Genomic DNA, 22,699 nt, shown 5'->3' with positions numbered 1-22,699 from the left:
ACCTATTTAAACGTAGTGACATGTAAAGGAATATGAAAAAGCTAAAACGTTGAATTTAAATTGTAATGTCATCGCAGTACTGTCTAATTTTGCTTGCTTCGCTGTCAGTCGAACAAACGAAGACTAAAGCGTGAATGACGCTCTGTATACGATTTTAACGCCCTATAAGTTCGGACACTTTTTAGCGCGGAGCCGACGTCCATATGATTGTAAGTCAATGGGTCTAACACTATATATTGAACAGACAACTGATCTTTTCTTCTTCTTCTTCTCTCTCCCACTCTTTCTCTTTTAAATCATTTTATTGAATTAAATACTCACTCCCTCATAAATAACCCACTTTCTTTGCGGACAATGTTTTTTTTATCATCGTTATTGTTAGAAAAACTGCTGTTCATCATCAATTCCTCTCGTTAACTGTAAAAAAAAACCTACAATGAAATTTGCTTGTGGAAGAAAGTTCTCAACGTTTGAAATACATGTAGTTCCAAGTCATATTGGGCAAACATGGCGGAATACCCAGCAATTGGAGGATGATGAGGCCTAGACAAACACAAAATTAAAATCCCCGGAACCCTAAGAAATTTCCTATAGACATAAAAAGCATTTCTCGCTTCTGCTCCCTGTCTTATAGGATTAGTATTCCTCAGTCGCACTGATGGAATTCTATGACCGCAAACGAATAAAACTCGATCGCCCGACACCGCGTTCGCTAGGCCCGAGATTATAGGATCTGTTATTTGAAATCGGAAACCATTCCCTGATAGCGGTCGGAATTTTAAAGGCTGGCTTGGAGACTGGTTGAAATTGTATTCCCAGAAAACTGATTTCTTTTAAAAGATTTACAAAATATCTTTACTCGAAATTATCACATTAAACTTAAACACGCACACAATAATAAGTACACACACATAGCCCTGCACTTCAGCCACGGAGGCAGATAAGAAAGTTAAGAAGGAGACCCTTCGAATAATGAGTAACTGCTTGTTGCTTCTCGTAAAATGGCATTTATTCATATTTATCATTTAAAATATTGCAGTCAGGTGATCCTAAAAGAGCTAAAAAGTTCATTAGTACGGGTTTTTGTCATCCAAATAAGTAAATAAATAAAATAAAAATTACAAATTAGACAATATCGTATACGTTGTTCTGATCCCAAAGTAACTAAGGCATTTGTGTTATGGAAATCGGAAACAACGACTTTACCACAAACACCCACACACGAGACAACATAGAAAAGTTAGTTTTTGTACATTGATCTCTTTTGGTTGATCATACATGGCGCCGCAGTAGTGCGTTTTTTGTTGTCATACCGCAGAACCAGCGGTGTAAATGCAGCTCATACGGCGTTATCTTCTAAAATGATTAATAGAGAATTGTGGCAACCCTCGCCGCTGCCGCTCGCGATGCGTGTATGGAAGTGTGCATACGAATGCGGTGCCGCTGTTATTACGGTGCCGTGTGAAATTAGCCTTAAGTTTTTGCTCAACTACAGTTTTAAGCGTCGTAAATAGTAAATTTTAAATATGTTGAGCACACTTATTTAGTAGCTTATTGCATTTATATAAGTACTCGTAACTTATACATATTTTGTAAGACATAACTTGCTTTATAAAACTTTGCAATTGTATTAATGTACTTGACGTTGTTTTTATTAACTAAAACGTTTGCATAAAAGACTTCTTTGCTTTGGATACGAGGGAAGTCGTTTGGTAACGTCATTTTCAATGTAACTTATAAAGCATGACGGCAATCAATCTTTAAAGTGAATTTTGAATAATGACTGTAATAAAATTGTATTACCTATTATAATATTTTACATAATATATTATATTTATATGAAATTTACATTTGATGGTACATAGCGTAGGTACAATTTTCATCACAATCAAGCGATTCCCTGGCTTTAAACTAAGAAAACTTGTGTCTTAGGAATAAAATAGATTTTTACTTATACAGATCATTATGAGAGATACCCGAAACAAAAAACGATATTGTCAAAAAATCAGCATGCATGCACATATCATTATTTCAGCCGGAAGACCTCCACTGCTGGACGTGCTACTCAGAGCTTTAAACACAGTGCTACTCAGAGCTTTAAATCGCAAAGATCTGAGGGGCAATACCACTGCGCTCGTTACCCTGAGACTTAATTTCACCAGCACCCTTACCCTTCAAAGCCAGAACACAGTAACTGACATTACTGCTTGGCGGCAGAAATACTTAAGATGGGAGCAGTACCCCTTTTTTTTGACGGGGGGAGATCTTTATAGATACCTCTGAGCCCAGGGAGACTCAGGGGTTATATGGGAACCTCCAGACCGGGGGCCTACCCCACTATAACCTCCCTGGGTTCACCACTCGCCGGTTGAGTCGGCGCCGCGGGATCGGTGAACATTCACCACGACGCCGCCCGGCCGCCCAAACTTGCGCCAGGGATCCCGCGCCAACGAAAGGGCGAGCCGGCCACCCCCCAAACGAGTCAGTCCGTGCAATGCAGGCTTCGGAGTCCCTGTCCAGAGTCCGCTGACCTCACTAGGGGATCAGGCGACCAGCGAACTGCCTTCGCCTTTTCCTCGTACGTCTGCGCCGACTCGTGCGACCTCGCGCACCCGCTCCGCGGCCACTTATTGCGACATAACCTCTCCGCAAAAGGAGGCCACCGCCTCCCAGGAGTCCTCGCTACCGAGCAAGGCGGCAACCACGCCCGGCAGCGATATGTCCTGTCCTATTGTCCCCGTCAGAGTACGGCGCTGCTCATCCTACCGGCTGCACACGTCTAGGGTGTGCTAGTATGTAGAGTCCCCTCCTCGCCACCTTGTGCAGGTAGTGACCGAAGCAGCCGTGCCCGGTTAGCACCTGCACAAGGTCGTACGACAGTGGCCCGTGGGACCGGCTCACCCACTCTACAAGGACAGGACGGATCGCCCTAATCGTATGAGCTCCATAGGGGGAATCCTCTAAGCCCTTTTTCCACAGGTCCCCCAGCGGAGTACCGGCGAGGACGCATGCCACCGTCATGTACGCCCTTTACGCATCGTAGGGCGACCACCCTCTGGAGCTTCCTAAGCAGCGATTGCGTCGCTGCTGATAAGGCCTCACTCCAAATGGGAGCCCCATATAAGGCCATACTCCGGATCACCCTGGCGTATAGCCTTCTGCATCGGGCTCCCGGCCTCCCGAGGTAGTGCAGAGCCTGCCCAACGCCGATGCGGTGACCACTATTCGGGGAGAAAGTTGCCGGAAATGCTCCCCGATGGCAGCACTACCCTGCACGAATTCTTTCACAAGGATCTCTACTGCTACTAACATCATAATAATGACCGGTTTTCCGCAATCTTTACCAGGTCTGACCACGCTTCGTGTTTTCGTACGCTCTCGCTATTCAAGAAACAATTTGACTTAACCTGCTATATGTTCTACGAGCAATATGCTCACTGCAATTTAAGTTTTAATTCGTTGGACTATACTCTGGTTCTTTTCTTACACATAACTATTTCGTTGTCCATAAAAGCATCACTAACAAATTTTAATTTTACAGGTGTTCGAGTGGGACCGGAGCATCCAAGACACGATTCTGTCCTCTTTCTTTTGGGGCTACATCGTGCTGCAAATCCCGGCGGGCATATTGGCTGGCAAGTATGGAGGCAAGCATCTCGTCTTCGGCGCCATGTTCATCACCGGTATCGTCAACTTGTTCGTGCCGTTAGCAGCCACTTATGTAAGTACCTCATAATGTACCACCGGTAAATTTAATTTAATTATAAACTTTACACAAATCACGCCTCTTACTAGCATAGGCAGTGACTAGGAACCTCCACTCTATACGTTCCTAACAAACCACTTTCGCCTCCTTTTTTTATTATACCAAGTGACGAGGCGAACAAGTCGTTCCCCTGGTGGTAAGTGACACCACTATCGATAACAGTTGCAGTATCGCTTAGATCTTTAAATTGCAAGGGGCACCGCTACGACGCCAGTCACCCTTAGACCTAATTTGACAAGTCCCATGTGCCTGTAATTTCACCAGCGCCCTGACCTATCTAACAGAAACGCGATAATGCTCCCATTACTAAATAGTAAGGCGGCAGTACTTCTCTGGCCGAACTCTTTCACAAGTACTCTTTCTCTGTCTTTGGTAATTTTAACCTGGACTTTTTTGAGGACATCCTCTTCGTAATTGATGTATGTACTTATTTGTCGACGCATTACATTTAGAGAAAATGAGTAGGCATGTGATTCAAGATCTATGGTATGCGTAGAGTGTTAATATTGTTGTTTATATTGCGAATTGCGGGAAAACCTAAATCCGTTGGCATTCGTACCGAACACGCAGCAAGAAACCCTCGAGTATTAATCGATTCCTAATTTTACGAATATCTAAAAGTGTTACAAACGACGAAATGTTTTTCATTCGACTGGAACTCCTTTTATTGTACCTATACTAATTTCTTTGGTGTAGAAGAATTTTTTTTCGTAGATATTTGTTATTGGACGTCATTGTGTATTGTATTTATTTTTATGTGTATTATTTTGTACTAACTTTTATTTTGACTATCATTATTTACATATTTAACTGCCTCCGTGGCCGAACGCCGTTACCATGCCGGACTGCCACGCAGAGGTCCCAGGTTCGATTCCCGGGAGAAATATTTGTATGACCTACATTTATTTCTCTCGTGAGTTTGGGTGTAATTTGTGATTGTCTATGTGTGGGTCCATGGCACCCGCGACACAGGGTTTCCCTAGTGCGGGGCTATGTTGAGTCTGTGCGTTATTAAAAAACAAAAAAAAATTTTAATTTTATATTATTTTTGTTGATACACATGAGGGATTTACTACCATGACATTCATTTCATCGATACAATGATCGAAAAATTCCTTCTATCCAACTGGACTAGAACCAGCATCTGTCGCCTGTCAATTTGCAAAGCGGTAGCCACGTCGAAGCGACAGAGGCTGGTTCTAAACCAGTCGGATCGAAGGAATTTTTCTTCATGGAAGAAAAATAATGGAAGGATCTTATACCAACGATTACTATCAGATCCGCTGTTGCTATAAATCACCTTTATATAATGTTAAATACATGAAATCATATATGAGTTCTTGATAACGATTGGTCTTAGTTTCCAATTTAAAAAGATGTAAAGTTCTGAACTTTGCCCAGTTGGTGTATCGTTGAAAGTTCAATATATATTATTGTAAGTTACGACGTTTTGATTTTATAATTGAAATTTCATTCTACATGCTACCATCTAGTGGTAATAGCTGAAAGATGAACGATTAATACCTGTGAACGAAAACGGCGGACTGACTCAAGTATTTATTGTTCTGAGTTTGTTTGTATCTATAATATTATTATTGATATTAACGATCATCGTTAACAATTTCTAACATTGAAAAGATAAAACAATCGATTATAATTTAATAATTAACAATTATATTATAAATCAAGAAAATATTCACAAATGTTTTTTTCCCGATCAATGTAACTGCGCCGACTGCGTTTTGAGTGTACAATTGAAGTCGTTTTGGGTGTTGAATGCTCAACAGATTCAATGTAACAAAGTCCTGAATGGGATTTGTTATATTGTAACAGAGTCTTGTAACTGACCTTGACAGTCCGTGTTTGGTCGTTTGGCCTGATTTGCGATTGTCATCTACAGAACCGTAAATCTACGTTGTATTCACATTGCCGTGTTTTGTTCGAAGTCAAAACAAAGTCACAACCAGTCGCGAACAATGCTTTAATATTTTTTGCTAAAAGAAATAGTGGTTGAGTTACGATTTCAATTTTCCGATGTCGCAAGCTCCATAATTGACGGAAAAATAAGTTAGGCAAATGTTTGTTCACCCGTTGCTATTCTTTATCTATATTTCTATCGATGGCATACACTGTTGAGCTTACTAGCGTGTAAGCCTAGATTGCGCCAGATGTATAAAAAAGGAGTGGTACGTTGTGCGGGGAGGTCCTTTCGTACACCCTATTGGTTAAAGTACATCATTGGGCTTAATGCACTTCAAAATAATAAAAAAACTCAATCAACAACCTGGATTTCATTATGTTTCATAAAGTTACGCTGCTTCATATGTTGCGTTATTCCGAAAACCGTTTATTTACATCACAAATCCCAAATATCAGTATGTTGAAATGATTGTGGATTGTGCTCTCCGAGATACTTGTTCACCATTCACTCATGCGTGTGGACTTAAGTTGGTGAACTCGAGTACACTCTGTAAGTATGTTTCGCACTTCAAGATCATTACATCTTCATTTTGAGCTAAGCTTGAATCGTCTTTCTTCACGAATTTCTTGGTCGTGACCTAAGTCTGTTAGATGGTAGATCCAGTTCTTATGCTGATTAGGCTTTTTTATGTTATTTAAGAGCTCTTGTCGATGGGATAATTGCCAATTATCTCTGTTCAGGTCCCTAGCTTTGATACAACACATTTTATCTCAACATTATCCCTGATTTGATCTAAATAACTTCGTCTCGATGGTCGTTTTCGAAATTCGATTCTACTTACGTACCCATTTCAAAACCTTGTAACTTAGGTAAAGTAACGGTAATGAAATGTTGGACCATTCTCTTGAATAGCCGCGAAAACTAAAAATATTATTGTTCGTTTTTTATTTGTGTTCATCATGCAGGGTGGATGGATGGCAGTCTGCGCTTGTAGAATCCTGATGGGCCTATCGCAAGGCGCGTTATACCCCAGCATTCATGGCATCCTTGGGCAGTGGGCGCCAATCACAGAAAGAAGTCGGATGGGCACCTTCGTCTATGCAGGTAAGATTAGCTGTATAAAATTTTATTTAGATGAAAGAATAAAATTAAAGTGGTTCTTCGAGCCGGATGCATAAGACCGTGAAAATGCGTTGGCTGCATTTGGGCTGACTATCGCACATTGGTTGGAAGAACATTATTTTATTTCCAAAGTGCAGCAACCACTCAAACCTAAAACCTACATAAAATTAAATGGTTTTCGACTTATTATGTACCCATAAGGTACTGTATATTTATTATTTACTATTATACTATACATTTACATTTTAGTGCCAAAATTTTAAACTTTGCACCGTGACTCGATTTATACCAGCACTGTACAATGCAGCTGCCACCAAAAACCTAGTTTGAAGATTTATTCACAATGCTAATGTTCCGACAACGGTGAACATGTTCCGTACAAAAAGTGTTTTTAGCGCGAAACGATTTATTACGTTCGCAGTGCTAGGCGAGTATTTCAATGCTGTTCGAACTTTTAGTTCTTGGCCTCATGTTTGTATTCATTTCTTCCTTTGATCCTGACCATATGAGAGTGAAGTCACTGAATTTTTAAACCCTTATTAAAACATCACTCACATTGCACATTTAATAACAACGTAAACGTTTTTAAGAAACTTTCTAATTACTAAGTTTTTTATACACTTTGTCCATTTACATAAAAAATTCTACATAAAATTTTCGGAATGAATAGCTGTACATTTACGAAAACTTTACTATTTTCTTCTCAGGGTCTCAGCTAGGAACTATAATCGAGATGATGACAGCGGGTGTCCTTTCCGCCAGCAAGTTCGGTTGGCCGTCCGTCTACTACGTGGCCGGCATTACCTGTCTCGCCTGGTCCACCCTTTGGTTCACCCTCGGAGCCTCCACTCCTGGAACTCACAGGTGGATTTCAAAGGAAGAACGAAAATATATCGAAACAAATTCTGGATCGACTGATATTAATCAGACTGCGGTAAGAATTAAATAAAAGAACTAATAAAATAAAAATAAATATATAATTTTAAAATAAAAAACTTTAAATCATAAATCTACACTAATGCTGCCGATCTAAGATCTAAAAGTAAATTGATAAACTTCATGTTTACTTGTCCTTCAAACCATGTTCCTATATTTTGATTTTCTACTTTCAATTGTTATTTTTCCTTATAAGAAGTAATCCACGTACTGAAATTGAGTATAATTGTGTTTATAAAATCATCGATTGTTATTCGGTAGAACTTAAAATAATTATCATTTTTGCAAACATATGTAATAAATTCTAGTGCCATTACGAACGCGTACAAAAACTTTTCATAAATATAATCAGTTATTTCTTTATCTTTAAGTGAATGCTCAGTGGACTAAATGCCAACCATCCTTTTTTATTTTTTTTTATTTTTATTCCTATTATTTACCGCACACGCTCATACCGTGCACTAGGGAAACCCTGTATCGCGGGTGTCATGGACACACTCACTAGACAACTCTCTCTTGGTGACAATGGGACTGTTACGGACTCCTTTGTATATTTTATACTTTTTTATCGGGCATTGTGTCTAGTGAAAAGTTGATTTTCATTTGCGAAAAATAATTAGTAATTGTGATAGCCGAAACAAACCCGGAACAGCATCGTCAGCACCAGAGACGACCTCAGAGTCTATTGTTAATAATAACGTACACACTCAACATAGCCCCGCACTAGAAAAACTCTATGTCGCGGGTGCCATGGATACACACATAGACAACCTCAAATTACACCCAAACTCACGAGAGAAATAAATGTAGGCTATGTAAATATTTCTCCCGGCCCGGGAAACGAACCTGGGACCTCTACGTGGCAATTAAGTATGGTGACCATTTTTCCGCGCCCGAAAGTTTTCTGCGCCCTAAGATTTGATTCCAGATACTACATAACATTAACTTTTTCCCTTATTGACCTAAAAAATTTCATCTACGTCTTCCTCAGCTATTATTTATAATGCTTTTAAGAAAACTGTCGTCTTATCGATTGCTCAAATGTATTTCAGCTTCGATTACCCTGCTCACGAGCGCAAATAAAAAAATAATCCCTGTCCTTTTCTGTCTGAGAAATTGAGTAATTGTTTAATTGTTTTCATATCAGAACATGTCAACTCCCTGGAAGGCGATCATGACCTCTCTCCCGTTCTGGGCTATCATTATAGCCCACAGCGGTCAGTCACTGGGCTTCTGGACACTTCTAACAGAGATGCCGTCCTATATGAGCAAAGTCCTTGGCGTCGATATTAAAAGTGTAAGTTAAAAAAAATCTAATTCACAAATTTCTCATATATGCACGAAAAAAGATTCACTTCATGTCCTTCATTTGATACATTACTGTCTTTAAACTGAATTACATTTTGTTTATCTTCTTATTTCACAAATGTCAATGGCTCAATAATATATTTCAGAATGGTCTCTTTTCGGCGCTGCCGTACGCAGCGATGTATATACTCAGCTTCGTGTTCAGTTGGCTGGCGGAATTCCTCGTCAACAGAAACATTATCAAACTCAGCACTTCTCGGAAACTTTTCAACACTATCGGTAGATACAATGTTACCAATTATCATTAATATCTGAACATCCAAATTACTATTATATAGGAATGTTTTTCTTTTCATGTGCAAATGTTGGTTCCTTAACGAGAGATATGAGATCTGCACTGATAAATTAAAGCTTGTATGCCATTAAAGCACTAACATTAATAAAGGATGCAAAAAAAATATACTAGGCCTAAAAAGCGCGTGTAAGAAAGTTGGACACAGTAGTGAATCTTAAGGGACGCCAACATTTATGTATGGTTATCATTGACTTACAAATAAATGGACAACTGGTCTAATACAAAAACCACAAAAAAAATGTCTCTAGTCAACCTATTTAAACGTAGTGACATGTCAAGGAATATGAAGAAGCTAAAACGTTGAATTTAAATTGTAATGTCATCGCAGTACTGAACAAACGAAGACTAAAGCGTGAATGATGCTCTGTATACGATTTTAACGCCCTATAAGTTCGGACACTTTTTAGCGCGGACCCGACGTCCATATAATTGTAAGTCAATGATGGTTATAGTGACTTTTTCACTGACTTACATGTTTAGTTTCTTGTTTCAGCAATTACAGCATCAGTCAAATAAAATCTTACTTATCGTTATATCGTATCACATCCTATATTCCAAATTTTATTCTTTTCCCCTATGTTCGGGTCAAAGAGTTTGCGAAAACGTCAATATATACATTATGGGATTTATCGCTTTTATATGGTTCTTGCGTGAGTGCTCTCGTATAAAATAATATTGCCGTCTACTAGGAAGTTTTATTACTTCAATGTTTAGAATGTATAAATGGATTCGATAATTTGTGATTTATGGTATGGTGTGACGAATTTTATTACAGCATAAAAACAAGCAACAAAAAATCCAAATATAATTAAACTGTTTCAATAATAAATGCAAGCTCTGTTGATAAAATTTATAAAATGATTTCAATATTTATAAGGAAGTGAACAAATACAAAAACAAAATTAGAAGCTCAAATCGACTTACGCCTAAAAATAAATTAAATTTCAATGAGAATTTGCCGAGATGACAATGCGTATTAATTATAATAAGGTTTCATGAAAATAAATAAAGAAAAATAAGGAATAAATCGTAAAGGCTGGATGTACATTTTAGAGTTTGCCGTATAATTTTCTTGTAATTATGAACAAAATCTGGATCGTCATCGTAATAGATTATTATTACTACAGCCTTATTACATAGCTTGTGACATCCACCACGGCCTTGCCCTTGCCCTATTCTTATTCATCTACATATGTCGTCTGTCCATCTCGCTGTACTACATCCCACGTTTCTGTAAACACCTTTCGGCCATCATTCGGTTGTCGATTAACTTTATCCATCATAACTTATTTAGGTCCATTATCCGATCTTCTGTATCCTGAATCTCAGGTTCGTCTTCAGATTACGAAATTCGGCATACGGTCTATAAATTAGTTACGCTTGTACTCGTAATTACCAAAGTCCCACTTTTTAGTAAATCAAATCAAATCAAATCGTTTTATTCGTCATCATGGGTACAATAAAGATGATAACATTTATTCTATGATCGCCATGACGTACCATCAAGGCATACGAATTATACTATTATTATTAATTATACTTGTCCAATACTTCCAAATAATAATAATAATAATAAAATAACACTAATAATTAACATTAAATAGTCATAAACCACTGATTATAGGCTTCCACCTTCACAGGACCAAGTCTTAAAATCCACAACAGTTAGGACATCAAAACATAGGTAATTTAATTAAGATAATAATCAATGTAAATAAACCAATGTCATACAGTCACGTTCGTCTCAATAATAAATAATAAATTAATTAATGTGAAATTAGTTAGCAAAATTCCTTTAATGTATAAAATGATTTTTCAATTAAATACTCAAATAATGTGCGTTTAAATTCCGCGAAATTTTCATTCTGCCATACCTGTAATGGCAATTTATTATAGATTTTTGGTGCCATTGCAATTATACTCTTCTCAAATAGTGACTTTTACAATTTATTTGGCGTAGTTGGTTAGGACGTCGTGCTCTTGTAACTACAGGAAAAAGTAGTGGGTGTCATCGTATAAATAAGGCTGTTTCATAGATATATAATGAAGGCAAGGTCAAAATGTTTCGTTCTCGAAAATAGTTTCTGCAACTGTCGGTCTGTTTCAGTCCACAGATTGCCCATATGCACCTCTTTTGAGCTCGAAAAACTTGTATTATGTTGCTACTATTACTCCAAAATAAGATACCATATCTGAGTGTTGCAGCTACATAGCTGTGGTAAACTACAAGTAAAGCATTTTTGTTTACCACCTTAGACAATTTAAAGAGAGCGTATGATTGTTTCGATAGATTGTTACATATTATTTGAAGTTGTTCCTCCCATTGTATTTTCCTATCAATGTGAAGTCCAAGGAATGTGGTTCCCGATGTTTCACCGATAACACGAGAGTTATAAATTAATTTGTTTGTCAAAGAGTTATTGCCCCTTTGCTTGAAATTCATAATTGTCGTTTTGTCAAGATTTAGTAATAAATTATTAAATTTAAGCCATTTCATTACATTTATTAGCCGCTCACGCGATACATGCAGCCGTGGACGCATGCCGCCACAGAGCATTACGCGATTCGTGCGTCTCTGGAAGCATACCACACCTAGAGGTGCCGGTGATGATTTTATACCGATTTATCGGATATCGAAGTTATAACAAGTAAAAGAACTAATATTAATTGCTATTTCGGTAACTACTCTAGCAAACCATAAAGTTTTTAATGCCTGGGTCTGTCATTTAAAAAAAAATAAACAACTTCAAAAATACGTCACGACAATCGTGTGAGTGTTATTGTTTGGGCTGGTGATTTCGGTGTTTATTTATTGAAAACATACCGTAAGTAGCGTTTTTTAAGTTTACCCTGAATATAAATGTTTATAAACCATACTTTAAGGAGTAATTTCATGGTAAACGTTAGAACCACTCAAACGGAATATTATCATATTTATCTAAGTACACCAAAAATTTCATTAGTGCTTTTTAAGTGCAGGATTGGCGGTGTATTACTGCATTTTATTTGAGATGTTTTTGTTGGTAGTACGGAGGGTATTTATTTAGCAATGCAGAATAATAATTTTTATTTATAAAAATTTGTATTTAAACTGCATAGCCGCCATTTTGCGGCAGGTTTATCCTATCCTTTAAGGGCCGTATAGGTGGGGGTAGCGCATCGCGTGAGCGGCTAAGGATTTTATTTATTTCTTTTTTTTTTTTTTTTTTTATAAAATATAGGTGCGCATTTGACCTCCATCTCACCTGATGGAAAGTGACGATGAGGTCGACGATGGAGCATGCACACCTAAATAATGCCTATTCACTCTCGCCTTGAAAAGGTCCAAGTTATAACGTTCAGGGAACAAGTCTGCAGGCAGGGAATTCCACTCCATAGCCGTTCGCCATATAAATGTGGAAGCGTAACGCTTCGTGCGAATCTTTGGAATATCCACAACATAGGGGTGGAACCCAAGCCTACGCCTAGTCCCCCGGTGATGGAAAGGGGAAGGCGGAATTAAATCATGTAATTCCATCGCACACTCTCCGTGATATATCCTGTAAAATACCGATAAGCAGGCAACTTTACGGCGGTGTTCAAGGCTCTGCAGCTTCGCCTCCACTAATTCCGAGTCACCTATAAGTCTCTTGGCACGGTTGTCAATTGAATCCAAAGTGGCCAGTTGATATGTCGCAGAGCCATCCCAAAGGTGGCAGCAGTACTCCATGCACGATCGGACTTGTGCCTGGTACAGCTGGAGCAACTGTCCCGGTGTAAAGTACCGCCTCACCCTGGAAAGGATCCCAAGCTTCCTTGCTGCATTTTTGGCCGTGGATTCAATGTATCTGCCGAAGTTCAAATTGGACGACAGGTCCATTCCAAGTAGCTGGAGACAATCGGCTATCGGTATGGATATATCACGAAAAGTCGGAGTCAGCTCAAAGGGACTCCGTTTTGTGGAGAATAGACACGCCTGCGTTTTGGTAGCGTTAAATTTGACAAGATTGGCATTGCCCCAATCGGAGACTGCCTGGAGTGTCAAATCTAAACGGCTAACCATGGACTCTCGACAAGACTGGATTTCCTCTCCACTGACCCTTGCATTGGTCAAGTACCTATCTACAACTGTGCTGTCATCAGCATACGCAAAGGTACCTGGAATTAACATATCATTGATATGCAGCAGAAAGAGAGTTGCAGACAGTACGGAACCCTGAGGAACTCCGGCATCTATCGCCATATGTTCGGAAGAGTAGCCTTCTAAGACCACTCGAATCGAACGTTCGCTCAAGAAATCCGAGATCCAATTGCAAAGGTCAGTGGGAAGCCCATAAGAGGGAAGCTTGCTTAAAAGGCTTGCGTGCCAGACCCTGTCAAAGGCTTTAGAAATGTCCAAAGACACTGCAAGTGCTTCGCCTTGCTTTTCTATAGCCTCGCTCCATATGTGACAGGCATACACAAGAAGATCCCCAGTAGATCGCCCTCGTCGGAATCCGTACTGGCGATCACTGAGGAGATCGTTGTCTTCAAGGTACGATAGGAGACGGTTGTTGAGTACACGTTCCATAGTCTTGCAGAGTATGGAAGTGACTGAGATAGGTCTATAGTTGACAGGGTCAGCTCTGCTTCCCTTTTTTGGTACAGGTTGCACGTTTGCAAGCTTCCACGATCTGGGAACTACACCAGTCTCAAGTGAGAGGCGGTACAGGCGTGTGAGAACAGGAGACAACTCAGGTGCACAGTTACGCAGGACTATTGCTGGAATTCCATCTGGCCCGCTAGCTTTATTCACGTCTAGATTTCGCAGAGTTCTAAGTACCTCTTTTTGGCGTATGCGAACTGGCGCCATAGTGCAGCCAGCCTGAGGTAAAGTAGGTGGTAGGGTCCCTGCGGCATCTAGACGCGAATTTTCTGCAAAGAGTGAGGCAAAGAGATTCGCCTTCTCTTCCGCAGTATGAGCCAGCGAGCCATCCGGCCTCAGCAGAGGTGGCAAAGATGGGCGACAAAAGTTCGATTCGACCGCTTTGGCCAGGGACCAAAAGGATTTGCTGCCTGCTGGATAAGAGGCAAGCTTGGCTCCTATGCGGCGCACATGGTCGAACTTGGCCCTACGTAACATGCTTTTGCACTTCTTGGCGGCCTTATTAAAAGCTTTCTTCATGTTCTGAGTACTCGGAGTTTTGCGTAGTCGAGCATCTGCCCAAGCTTGGTACGCGGACTGTTTACGTGCTTCAGCACAACTACAATTAGCGTTAAACCATGGACGAGCTTGGGGTCCATTGGGTACATCAGAGTATGGAATGTAATACTCCATACCCAAACGCAAGACCTCGACTACAGCATCAGCACAGCTCGACGAGTCTCCTGAAGTAAAGCACGCCTGCCAGAGATATGACGCAAAGAAATGGCGCATTTCGTCCCAATCTGCTAACTTGTATCGCCACACCCGTCTCATACCACTAGGGCCCTGATCGGGTGGGGAGTATACGGATACAGTTTTCACCAGACAATGGTCGGAAGTACCCAGTGGGGCCTCCACAACCACAGAGTATCGGTCCGGATCAGTTGTCAGCAGAAGGTCCAAGCAATTAGCCGTATGAGATTCAACATCTGGTATCCTAGTGGCGCCACTGACAAGCTGGGATAAGCTTAGCGTTAACGCAAGTTTACGCGTCTCTCTCCCAGCGTGATCGGTCTTCTGGTATGGGAACAACCATTCTTGATGGTGTGCATTAAAGTCCCCCAGAATGACTAGTTGCGCCGCTGGGTACCTATGCTGAATCTCATCAGACGTCTCACTTAGATATTGGAACAGCTTGGTCGTCTCCTGATCTCCACTGTGCGATCGGTAAACACAGCAGTACACTATTTGTGTAACTCCTGTGTCAACCAGAAGCCACAAAATTGAAAAACTCGGTGCCTCAAGGTTCTTGAGACGCTTGACACAGATGTCATCGCAACGTACACACAGACTCCGGCAGGAGGTACGAACCTGTGCTCCAGAGTATACCCGGGGTAGCTGAGGTACGCTGCGTCAGTCGGACATCTGATCTGCGTCTCTGTGAGGAACAGCAGCTGCGGTTTGTCGGTTTCAAGGTGGTAGTGGACCGAATCGAGATTTGAGTGCAGACCTCGGATGTTAGTGAGGTGCACTTTTAGTGGGAGGACGTGCAACCGCTGTGTATACTTTTTTCCATTTTTATAGTTTTTCATTTTTGGATTTGGAGAAGTGAATAGGCAGGAGGAAGGCAGTTGAACGAGGCACTGCGTCGTGTTCAACCAAGCAGCAGACTCATACTGCCACACGAGGTTACAATCGGCTTGGAGACCGCGGGGACGCCCGAACCCCCCCGGAGATGGCCACCTGGTCCTCCCTTCCGGTCGCCAACCGGCAAGGTGGAGCATTCCGGGATTTTTCGTTGGGTGGCGGGGCAGCCTTTCACGGGTGGCTTTCCCGCTACTTGGGCCCCCAACTTCCCACGGTCGGCCAGCGGTGCACCGTGCTTCGGATCCCGCTAGCCTCCAGAACCGAGTGCTCAGTGTGGCAGTACAAGCAGCTACAACTCGCCGTCAGACGCAATGCAACTGTTCAGACCCGACCTCCAAATGGCAACTCCCGAACACGAGTCGGAACACGGTAAAAACCATTTGGCGACTCGACTGCGTCGGGAGGGTGGTGACTAGCCACGGCCGAAGCCTACCACCAGTAGTTATTGCTCTTTAGCACCACCCAGGGGTCACTTGTAGGGTCTCAAGGGTAAACCTACGGAAGCGAGCAACATCAACCCCCATTTCAGTCTCATTTTCAAATAAAGTAGTACAGTCATCAGCGAATAAAGTTATGTGATTTGGAATTGATTTAGGCATGTCATTAATATAAATAATAAACAGCAATGGACCTAGAACACTGCCTTGTCGAACCCCATATTCTACTAGTCTAGGAGAAGATTCGTAAATAGTTTCTGTTTTTGTACTTAAATAAATTCAACTGATTTGTGTTATTTGTATTCTGTCACTCAGATATGATTTTAATAAGTTTTGAGTATTTCCGCGTACACTATAAATTCCTAATTTTTGCATTAATATATGATCCACATAGTCAAAAGCTTTTGACTTTTTGATAGGGTTTCTTTTGTCCATTCTACTGTAAATAATGTTAAAAAATTCATATATTGCAAGATCAAAGGATTTATTCTTACGAAATCCTTTTTGTTCGTTACAAAATATATTATTTGTTTCAAGGTAGTCATAAATACTTTTAGAAATAACCTTTTCAATAACCTTTGAGAATGCAGGTGTTAACGCTACAGATCTATAGTTTTTCAAATTATTAAGTTCGCCTTTTTTATGAATTGGTTTAATAATGGTTGTTTTTAGTTTAGATGGAAATACCCCTTGTTCTATGCTTAAGTTAATAATGTGACTTAAATCAGGGGAAATTGATTCAGATACAAATTTAATTATCTTTATACTTAACCCATCATATCCTGTACTGTTTGTGCTCTTAATGTCTCTTATAATTTTACTGACCTCTTCCGGGCTAACAGGTCTTAAAAAAATGATTTGTATCCATCATATTTACAAAGTTTTACACTATCGTGTGAACAACGATTCACTGGTTGTACCTGATCTATAAAATAATCATTGAAATTTTGAGCAATCTGAGTAGGGTTTGTAATATTTGTTCTATTTACAGTTATTTTCGTAATGTTATCCTTTGGCATCTGCTGCTTAGTACTAATATTAATAACGGTCCATGTTGCCTTTGATTTATTTTTAGAATTAAGTATATAATAGTTATTTTGAGATGCTTGCGTTACTTTAAAATTCTTTTAAATTTAGAAGAGTAGTTACGAAATAATTCCAAGTCATGTTTGCTTTTTGAAATTCGATATCTCCATAACAAATTTCTTCTACGCTTACTGCATTTTTTTATGCCCTCCGAAATCCACTTGGGTTTTAATTGAGTACTAATTTTTTTTCTCATAAAAGGGAAGCATAAATTGTACATTAGTTTGAATAAATTAAAGAACTCAGTATATGCTTTATCAGCGTCATTGGATGTAAAAACTTCATTAAAACTTAACTGTGCTAGATGTTGGGCTAATTTAATTATGTTATCCTTATTATAGTTACGTCTCATTACGAACCAGTAATTAAATTTACAAATTCTTTTTACGGGAATATTCAAGAGTTGTGCACTATGATCAGACATTTCCCAATCAAGAACTTCACTTTTGACTCCACGAAAATGGTTCGAGTACAATATGTTGTCAATACAGGTACTTCTTCTTGGCCTAGTAACAGTTAAAATGGCAGGTTTTAAATTGTAGCTGGATATAATGTGAACAAATCTTTTTTGTATTTACAAGTGCTATCAAGGAAATTTATGTTCAAATCGCCACATACGATGATTTTTTTATTGTTGTTAGAGGTTAGGAATGACATCATATCGCAGAAGTGATTGAAGAAAGTCTCAAACTAGAGGTCTCTATTTTTATTATTTGGAGGTCTATTAACGCACATTATTATCAGTTTGTTTTCAGTTAGTTCTATAGCACAACATTCAATAATATTAGGAACAGTAAGTTTATGGATGACGTCAACCTTCGTGTATGTTAAATTTTTTTTATCATTATACATGAACCACCACTTCTTTTGAACCTAGTAAAGTGTGCTGCTAATTTAAAGTTAAGAATATGCAAATAGATCTATATCGTCATATACCATGCTCTGTGATGTAAATAATATAAATAATATAAAACTATTATTAAACGTTATTAGTTCTATAATGTTGTTTATATTCATATAAAAGTATGAATTCCAAATTATGTATGTATTGTTATTGAACATTGGGAATTCAGTTCCGCCCAAAATTCTGATTTGAAGTGAAGCACACGATACCGTAAATGTAAAGGCAAAGTGGGTTGCTTGTCCTAAAATATTTCGAAAAACATAAAATATTTCACGGCTGTCAGTTTTATTGCAAACTAATATACATACGTTTCGCCTTACTTACACAAAACACCTTTCTAATTTTCAGCATTCTGGGGTCCCGGAGCAGCTCTGCTGGTCCTCGCGTATCTTCCTGCTGGTAACCTCACGCTGGCTGTAGCAATTCTCACAGTCACCGTTGGTCTGAATGGTGCTCACTATGTTGGGTTCTTGGTGCGTATATTTAAGACATGCCTGTATCCGTAAAGGAAAACTTGTGAAATCCTTGAGGACAATGACTCATTTTAAAGTTCCACCGTAAAGCATTGTAATATTTTCCTTTTTTGTTTACTCTTCATGTTTATTTTTAACACTTTTAGATCTCACACATCGACCTGTCCCCGAACTTCGCCAGCACGTTGATGGGTATCACCAATGGAGCGGGGAACATTTTCTCCATAATGGCACCACTTAGCGTCAGTGTTATCGTGAAAGACGAGGTAATTATCATTTCTTACACCCCATGAAAGAATGGCATAAGTCGAATTAGGTTAAATATTTTTTACTCCAGTGGATAGATAACGATGTAAGACACTTTCCTTCTAATTCATGTGACTCTATCGACAGTATTGAATGTCATAAAACCTGCAAATGCCATTACATAACGTTACTATTACAATTCTCACTTTATAAATCGGTAAATCTAATTATGTGTTCAATATATCAAACCGTATTAAACCGTAAAAAAAAATCTCGTATTATGAATTGTTTTTTACAGCTTAAAAAGGTGTAATAGAAATCGCTACGTAAATTTTTAGTGAAGTGCTCATAGAGAAAAACTTACCTTTAAGTAGAATGAAAAAAAATTCGTAAATATCAATGAAAAATTAATAAGCAGCAATCCAGTGCAAATAAAGTCCTCAAAACTTGAAAATAAAAGAATTTGTTACTTTGAACGTCCATATCATTAACTTACAATTATATGGACGTCGGGTCCGCGCTAAAAAGTGTCCGAACTTATAGGGCGTTAAAATCGTATACAGAGCGTCATTCACGCTTCAGTCTTCGATTGTTCGACTGACAGCGAAGCAAGCAAAATTAGACAGTACTGCGATGACATTACCATTTAAATTCAACGTTTTAGCTTTTTCATATTCCTTTACATGTCACTACGCTTAAATAAGTTGACTTGGGACATTTTTTTCATGATTTTTGTATTAGACCCGTCGTCCATTTATTTGTAAGTCAATGGTCCATATACAGTATTTTTATTCGTGAAATAAAGGTTTTTTTTTTGTGATCAGCTGCAATTTAGGAAATATAACTGAAATGTAATAAATTACACATTGCAAGGTATGATATATTTGGTTCCGTTTCAAAGTACGTTACCTAGAACTGCCATGTCCTTCTAAAGCGTCATATTCGGTTAATACTCATTTTTGGATACCTTGAAAAGTAGTAAAAAAGATAAGCCTTTCTTCCCGGAGGGACACGATTTATATTAAAATTGTATTAAGAGCGACGGTAGCCTAGAGGGAAAACGGTTAATTCTCTATTGAGAGGTCGACGGTTCAGATCCCTGTTGCAGGTAGAGCACATCAATGCCGATAATTGGAACGTATAATGGACCTTTGCCTTTCTTCCGCGTTTTGATAAATTTAATTAATAATAATATTATCATATCATTAAACCTTATTTTCAGACCAGTGCTGCAGAATGGAGGAAAGTGTTCTTCCTCTCCATAGGATTTTACTTTTTGGCCAACTTGTTCTACCTGCTCTTCATGTCTGGTGAGGTACAATATTGGAACGAGCCTCAGCCCAATGGCACTGTTGGTAAGTAACATTTTTTTGTGCCCATTTGATGTATGTGATTATGTAGTCGACGATGGAGCATGCACACCTATTCACTCTCGCCTCCAGAAGGCCCGAGTTGTGGCGTTCGGGGAATAAATCTGCTGGAAATTCCACTTCTTAGCCATTAGTATATATCTGGAAACGCTTTATGCGAATTAGACCTATTTACTCGTAATAACATAGTACTTACTTGGTACTTGGTGTAACGGGCTGGTGTCCGCAACTCGACGTCAAGGCGCCTATTTTGTAGTAGTAGCAACATTGAATAGTATTCTCAAAACTAGGATGTAGCAGCCTCGAGCTGATGGTACAGTATGTCTTTCTAAAAGCATAGTACAAAATGCTTGGAATAATGGTTAAATATATGACAATAATAAACGAATACTACACTTTTCGGGCTTTGTAAGCCCAGAACTATCCAGAATACTCCATTCTTATAACATTGACTTGGCGCGGACCGTTTAGCATCCTCCTTCCTAATGCGTACGTAAAATTAATGGAATATCTACTCTGTGTTTCCCTTAAACCATAATTTGGGGTTGTTCAAGGCTTGAGTGGAAAAGAATTTTTAGACAAACAAAAGACAACGCTTGGCCATAATTAAGTGACAATGTGTCCAAGGGTGTGTCTATTTTTCCCATAAATAAAAGGTACAAAATACAAAATTATTAACAAATACTCTTTGCTTCTTCCACAGAGGACGGTATCAATATGAAAGAAAAGAAGAAGGATTCTGATGTCAGTAAGAACAAAAATTCGACAGGCGATTCGAAGTTTTAAAAAATTTCAAAGTATATTTTTGCTAGTCAATACAGATACCAGTTATATATAAAGACAAAACTAAAATGACAAATTTGTTTAAACAATGGATGAGACATTTTATTTGGCGAAAACAAGGATAGTTTGTAACATTTTCTAACCCAAAAATGTTAACCGCTATTACTGTAGTATAATTATTTTGCAAGAAAGTGTATTTTTAAAGGTAAAGGGTTATGCCCCGTTATTTGGTATCACTATAATTTAAAAAGTACAATAAGGCTGTGTGCTAAACAATATTATATTTTTAAGGACAAAATATTTTCTCAAACATTCCTGAAATTATTCGCATTATTTTTAAATAAAGAACACACAAAGTTTGTCGTTTATGGGCCAATTTGTTCGCTGACAGCAGCGGAAGAGAAACATATAGGTCTTTTTAAATCTATCCACTAACCCTGAACTATAACAGACTAAAGAATAACTGTCATACAACCAACTGCCACTAGCATCAATATCATTAATTACGACAATTAAAAAAGAAACAACTGCATTACTGACAATTATAATACCATTGTATTACTTTTTGCCTATTATTATGGTGTACGAAAGAATGAATGAAATAAGATTGACAAAACAGAGTTATAACGTGAGAATGAGCGGGCAACTTGATATGGGCCGAACAAACAGAACTTACCACGCCCAAATTGAGGACATCCGAAAAGCCAAGTTAAGTGTACTCTTAACCGACGGCATGTATGAAAGCACTGATGCGTGTTGAGTGTTGTGTCTACTAGGGATGCGCGACTTGAAATGTTACTAATACTTATTATTCGAATGGGCAAATCATTCGTCTAAGTCGAATCGGAGCACAATCATTCGACTCTAGTCGGGTGATTACCGATACCGTCGGGTGCATGGTCGAATGAATATTAAGTCGGAACTACTCGGAAGCATTCACCATGTCTATTATCAATCCCTGTCCCCATTGACTTACAATTATATGGACGTCGGGTCCGCGCTAAAAAGTGTCCGCACTTGTAAGGCGCTAAAATCGTATACAGAGCGCGACACTCCGCTTTAGTCTTCATTTGTTCTACGGACAGCGCGATACTGCGATGACATAACAATTTAAATTTCGAATAGGTTGACTTGGGACACTTTTTTCGTGGTTTTTGTGTTAGACCCGTCGTCCATTTATTTGTAAGTCAATGCCTGTCCCCGTCACATTTATAGTATTTACCATATGTCAGAGAGGGGTAAACAAAGACCCTCGTCTGATCTATTGTGATCACCACTAATTAGAGATCAGAGCCAAGGCCGACAGCATTGAAGAACTGAAGGACTTTTTCGACTCCGATTCGTACGCCCATCAGGCTGGGTAGCATTGGAATCTATTGATTAGTAATACTAATTAGTAATGAATGAACATTCAGATCATTCGAATACGAAAATTAGTAGGTTAGTAATTTGTCATTAGAATGACAGTATTAGTAACTACTAATGTGTCAAATATCAAAATCATTCGCAATCGTGCATTGTTATTGTCTGCATCTACGGGAAAAGGACGTGAAGTGTATGATGTTGTATGGTGCACGAATTTACCTGTACTATATACTTTTATAGGAAAAGGTGGAGAAATAAAGTGTTTAAATGTTCTTTTTGTATTTTCGTTAACTTGATTGTGAAGATGAGTTCACATCTCCTTTATTCTTTAGTCTTTTATTATTTCCTCGCATTGTTTGAGAAATAGCTCTAATGTG

The 22,699-nt window shown here is 38.9% G+C and overlaps 1 protein-coding gene across 1 annotated transcript in view; it reads left to right on the top strand.

The window, feature by feature from the left end:
- The window catches only part of LOC113226750 (putative inorganic phosphate cotransporter), a 35,944-nt gene extending 13,908 nt beyond the window's left edge, over nucleotides 1-22,036 (top strand). Inside the window, exons 2-10 of the mRNA XM_026459479.1 lie at nucleotides 3,542-3,721; nucleotides 6,653-6,791; nucleotides 7,517-7,743; nucleotides 8,893-9,042; nucleotides 9,200-9,332; nucleotides 18,434-18,558; nucleotides 18,705-18,824; nucleotides 20,027-20,159; nucleotides 20,878-22,036. Coding sequence (XP_026315264.1) covers nucleotides 3,542-3,721; nucleotides 6,653-6,791; nucleotides 7,517-7,743; nucleotides 8,893-9,042; nucleotides 9,200-9,332; nucleotides 18,434-18,558; nucleotides 18,705-18,824; nucleotides 20,027-20,159; nucleotides 20,878-20,960 — 1,290 coding nt within the window. The 3' untranslated portion in view covers nucleotides 20,961-22,036. The remainder of the gene's footprint in view (nucleotides 1-3,541; nucleotides 3,722-6,652; nucleotides 6,792-7,516; nucleotides 7,744-8,892; nucleotides 9,043-9,199; nucleotides 9,333-18,433; nucleotides 18,559-18,704; nucleotides 18,825-20,026; nucleotides 20,160-20,877) is intronic.
- Nucleotides 22,037-22,699: the final 663 nt, after the last annotated feature.

This window comes from Hyposmocoma kahamanoa, unplaced genomic scaffold, assembly GCF_003589595.1.
Source record: "Hyposmocoma kahamanoa isolate Upper Pololo Valley unplaced genomic scaffold, ASM358959v1 200, whole genome shotgun sequence".
NCBI classification, from domain to species: domain Eukaryota; kingdom Metazoa; phylum Arthropoda; class Insecta; order Lepidoptera; family Cosmopterigidae; genus Hyposmocoma; species Hyposmocoma kahamanoa.
This window is presented reverse-complemented; position numbering and strand designations above follow the sequence as displayed.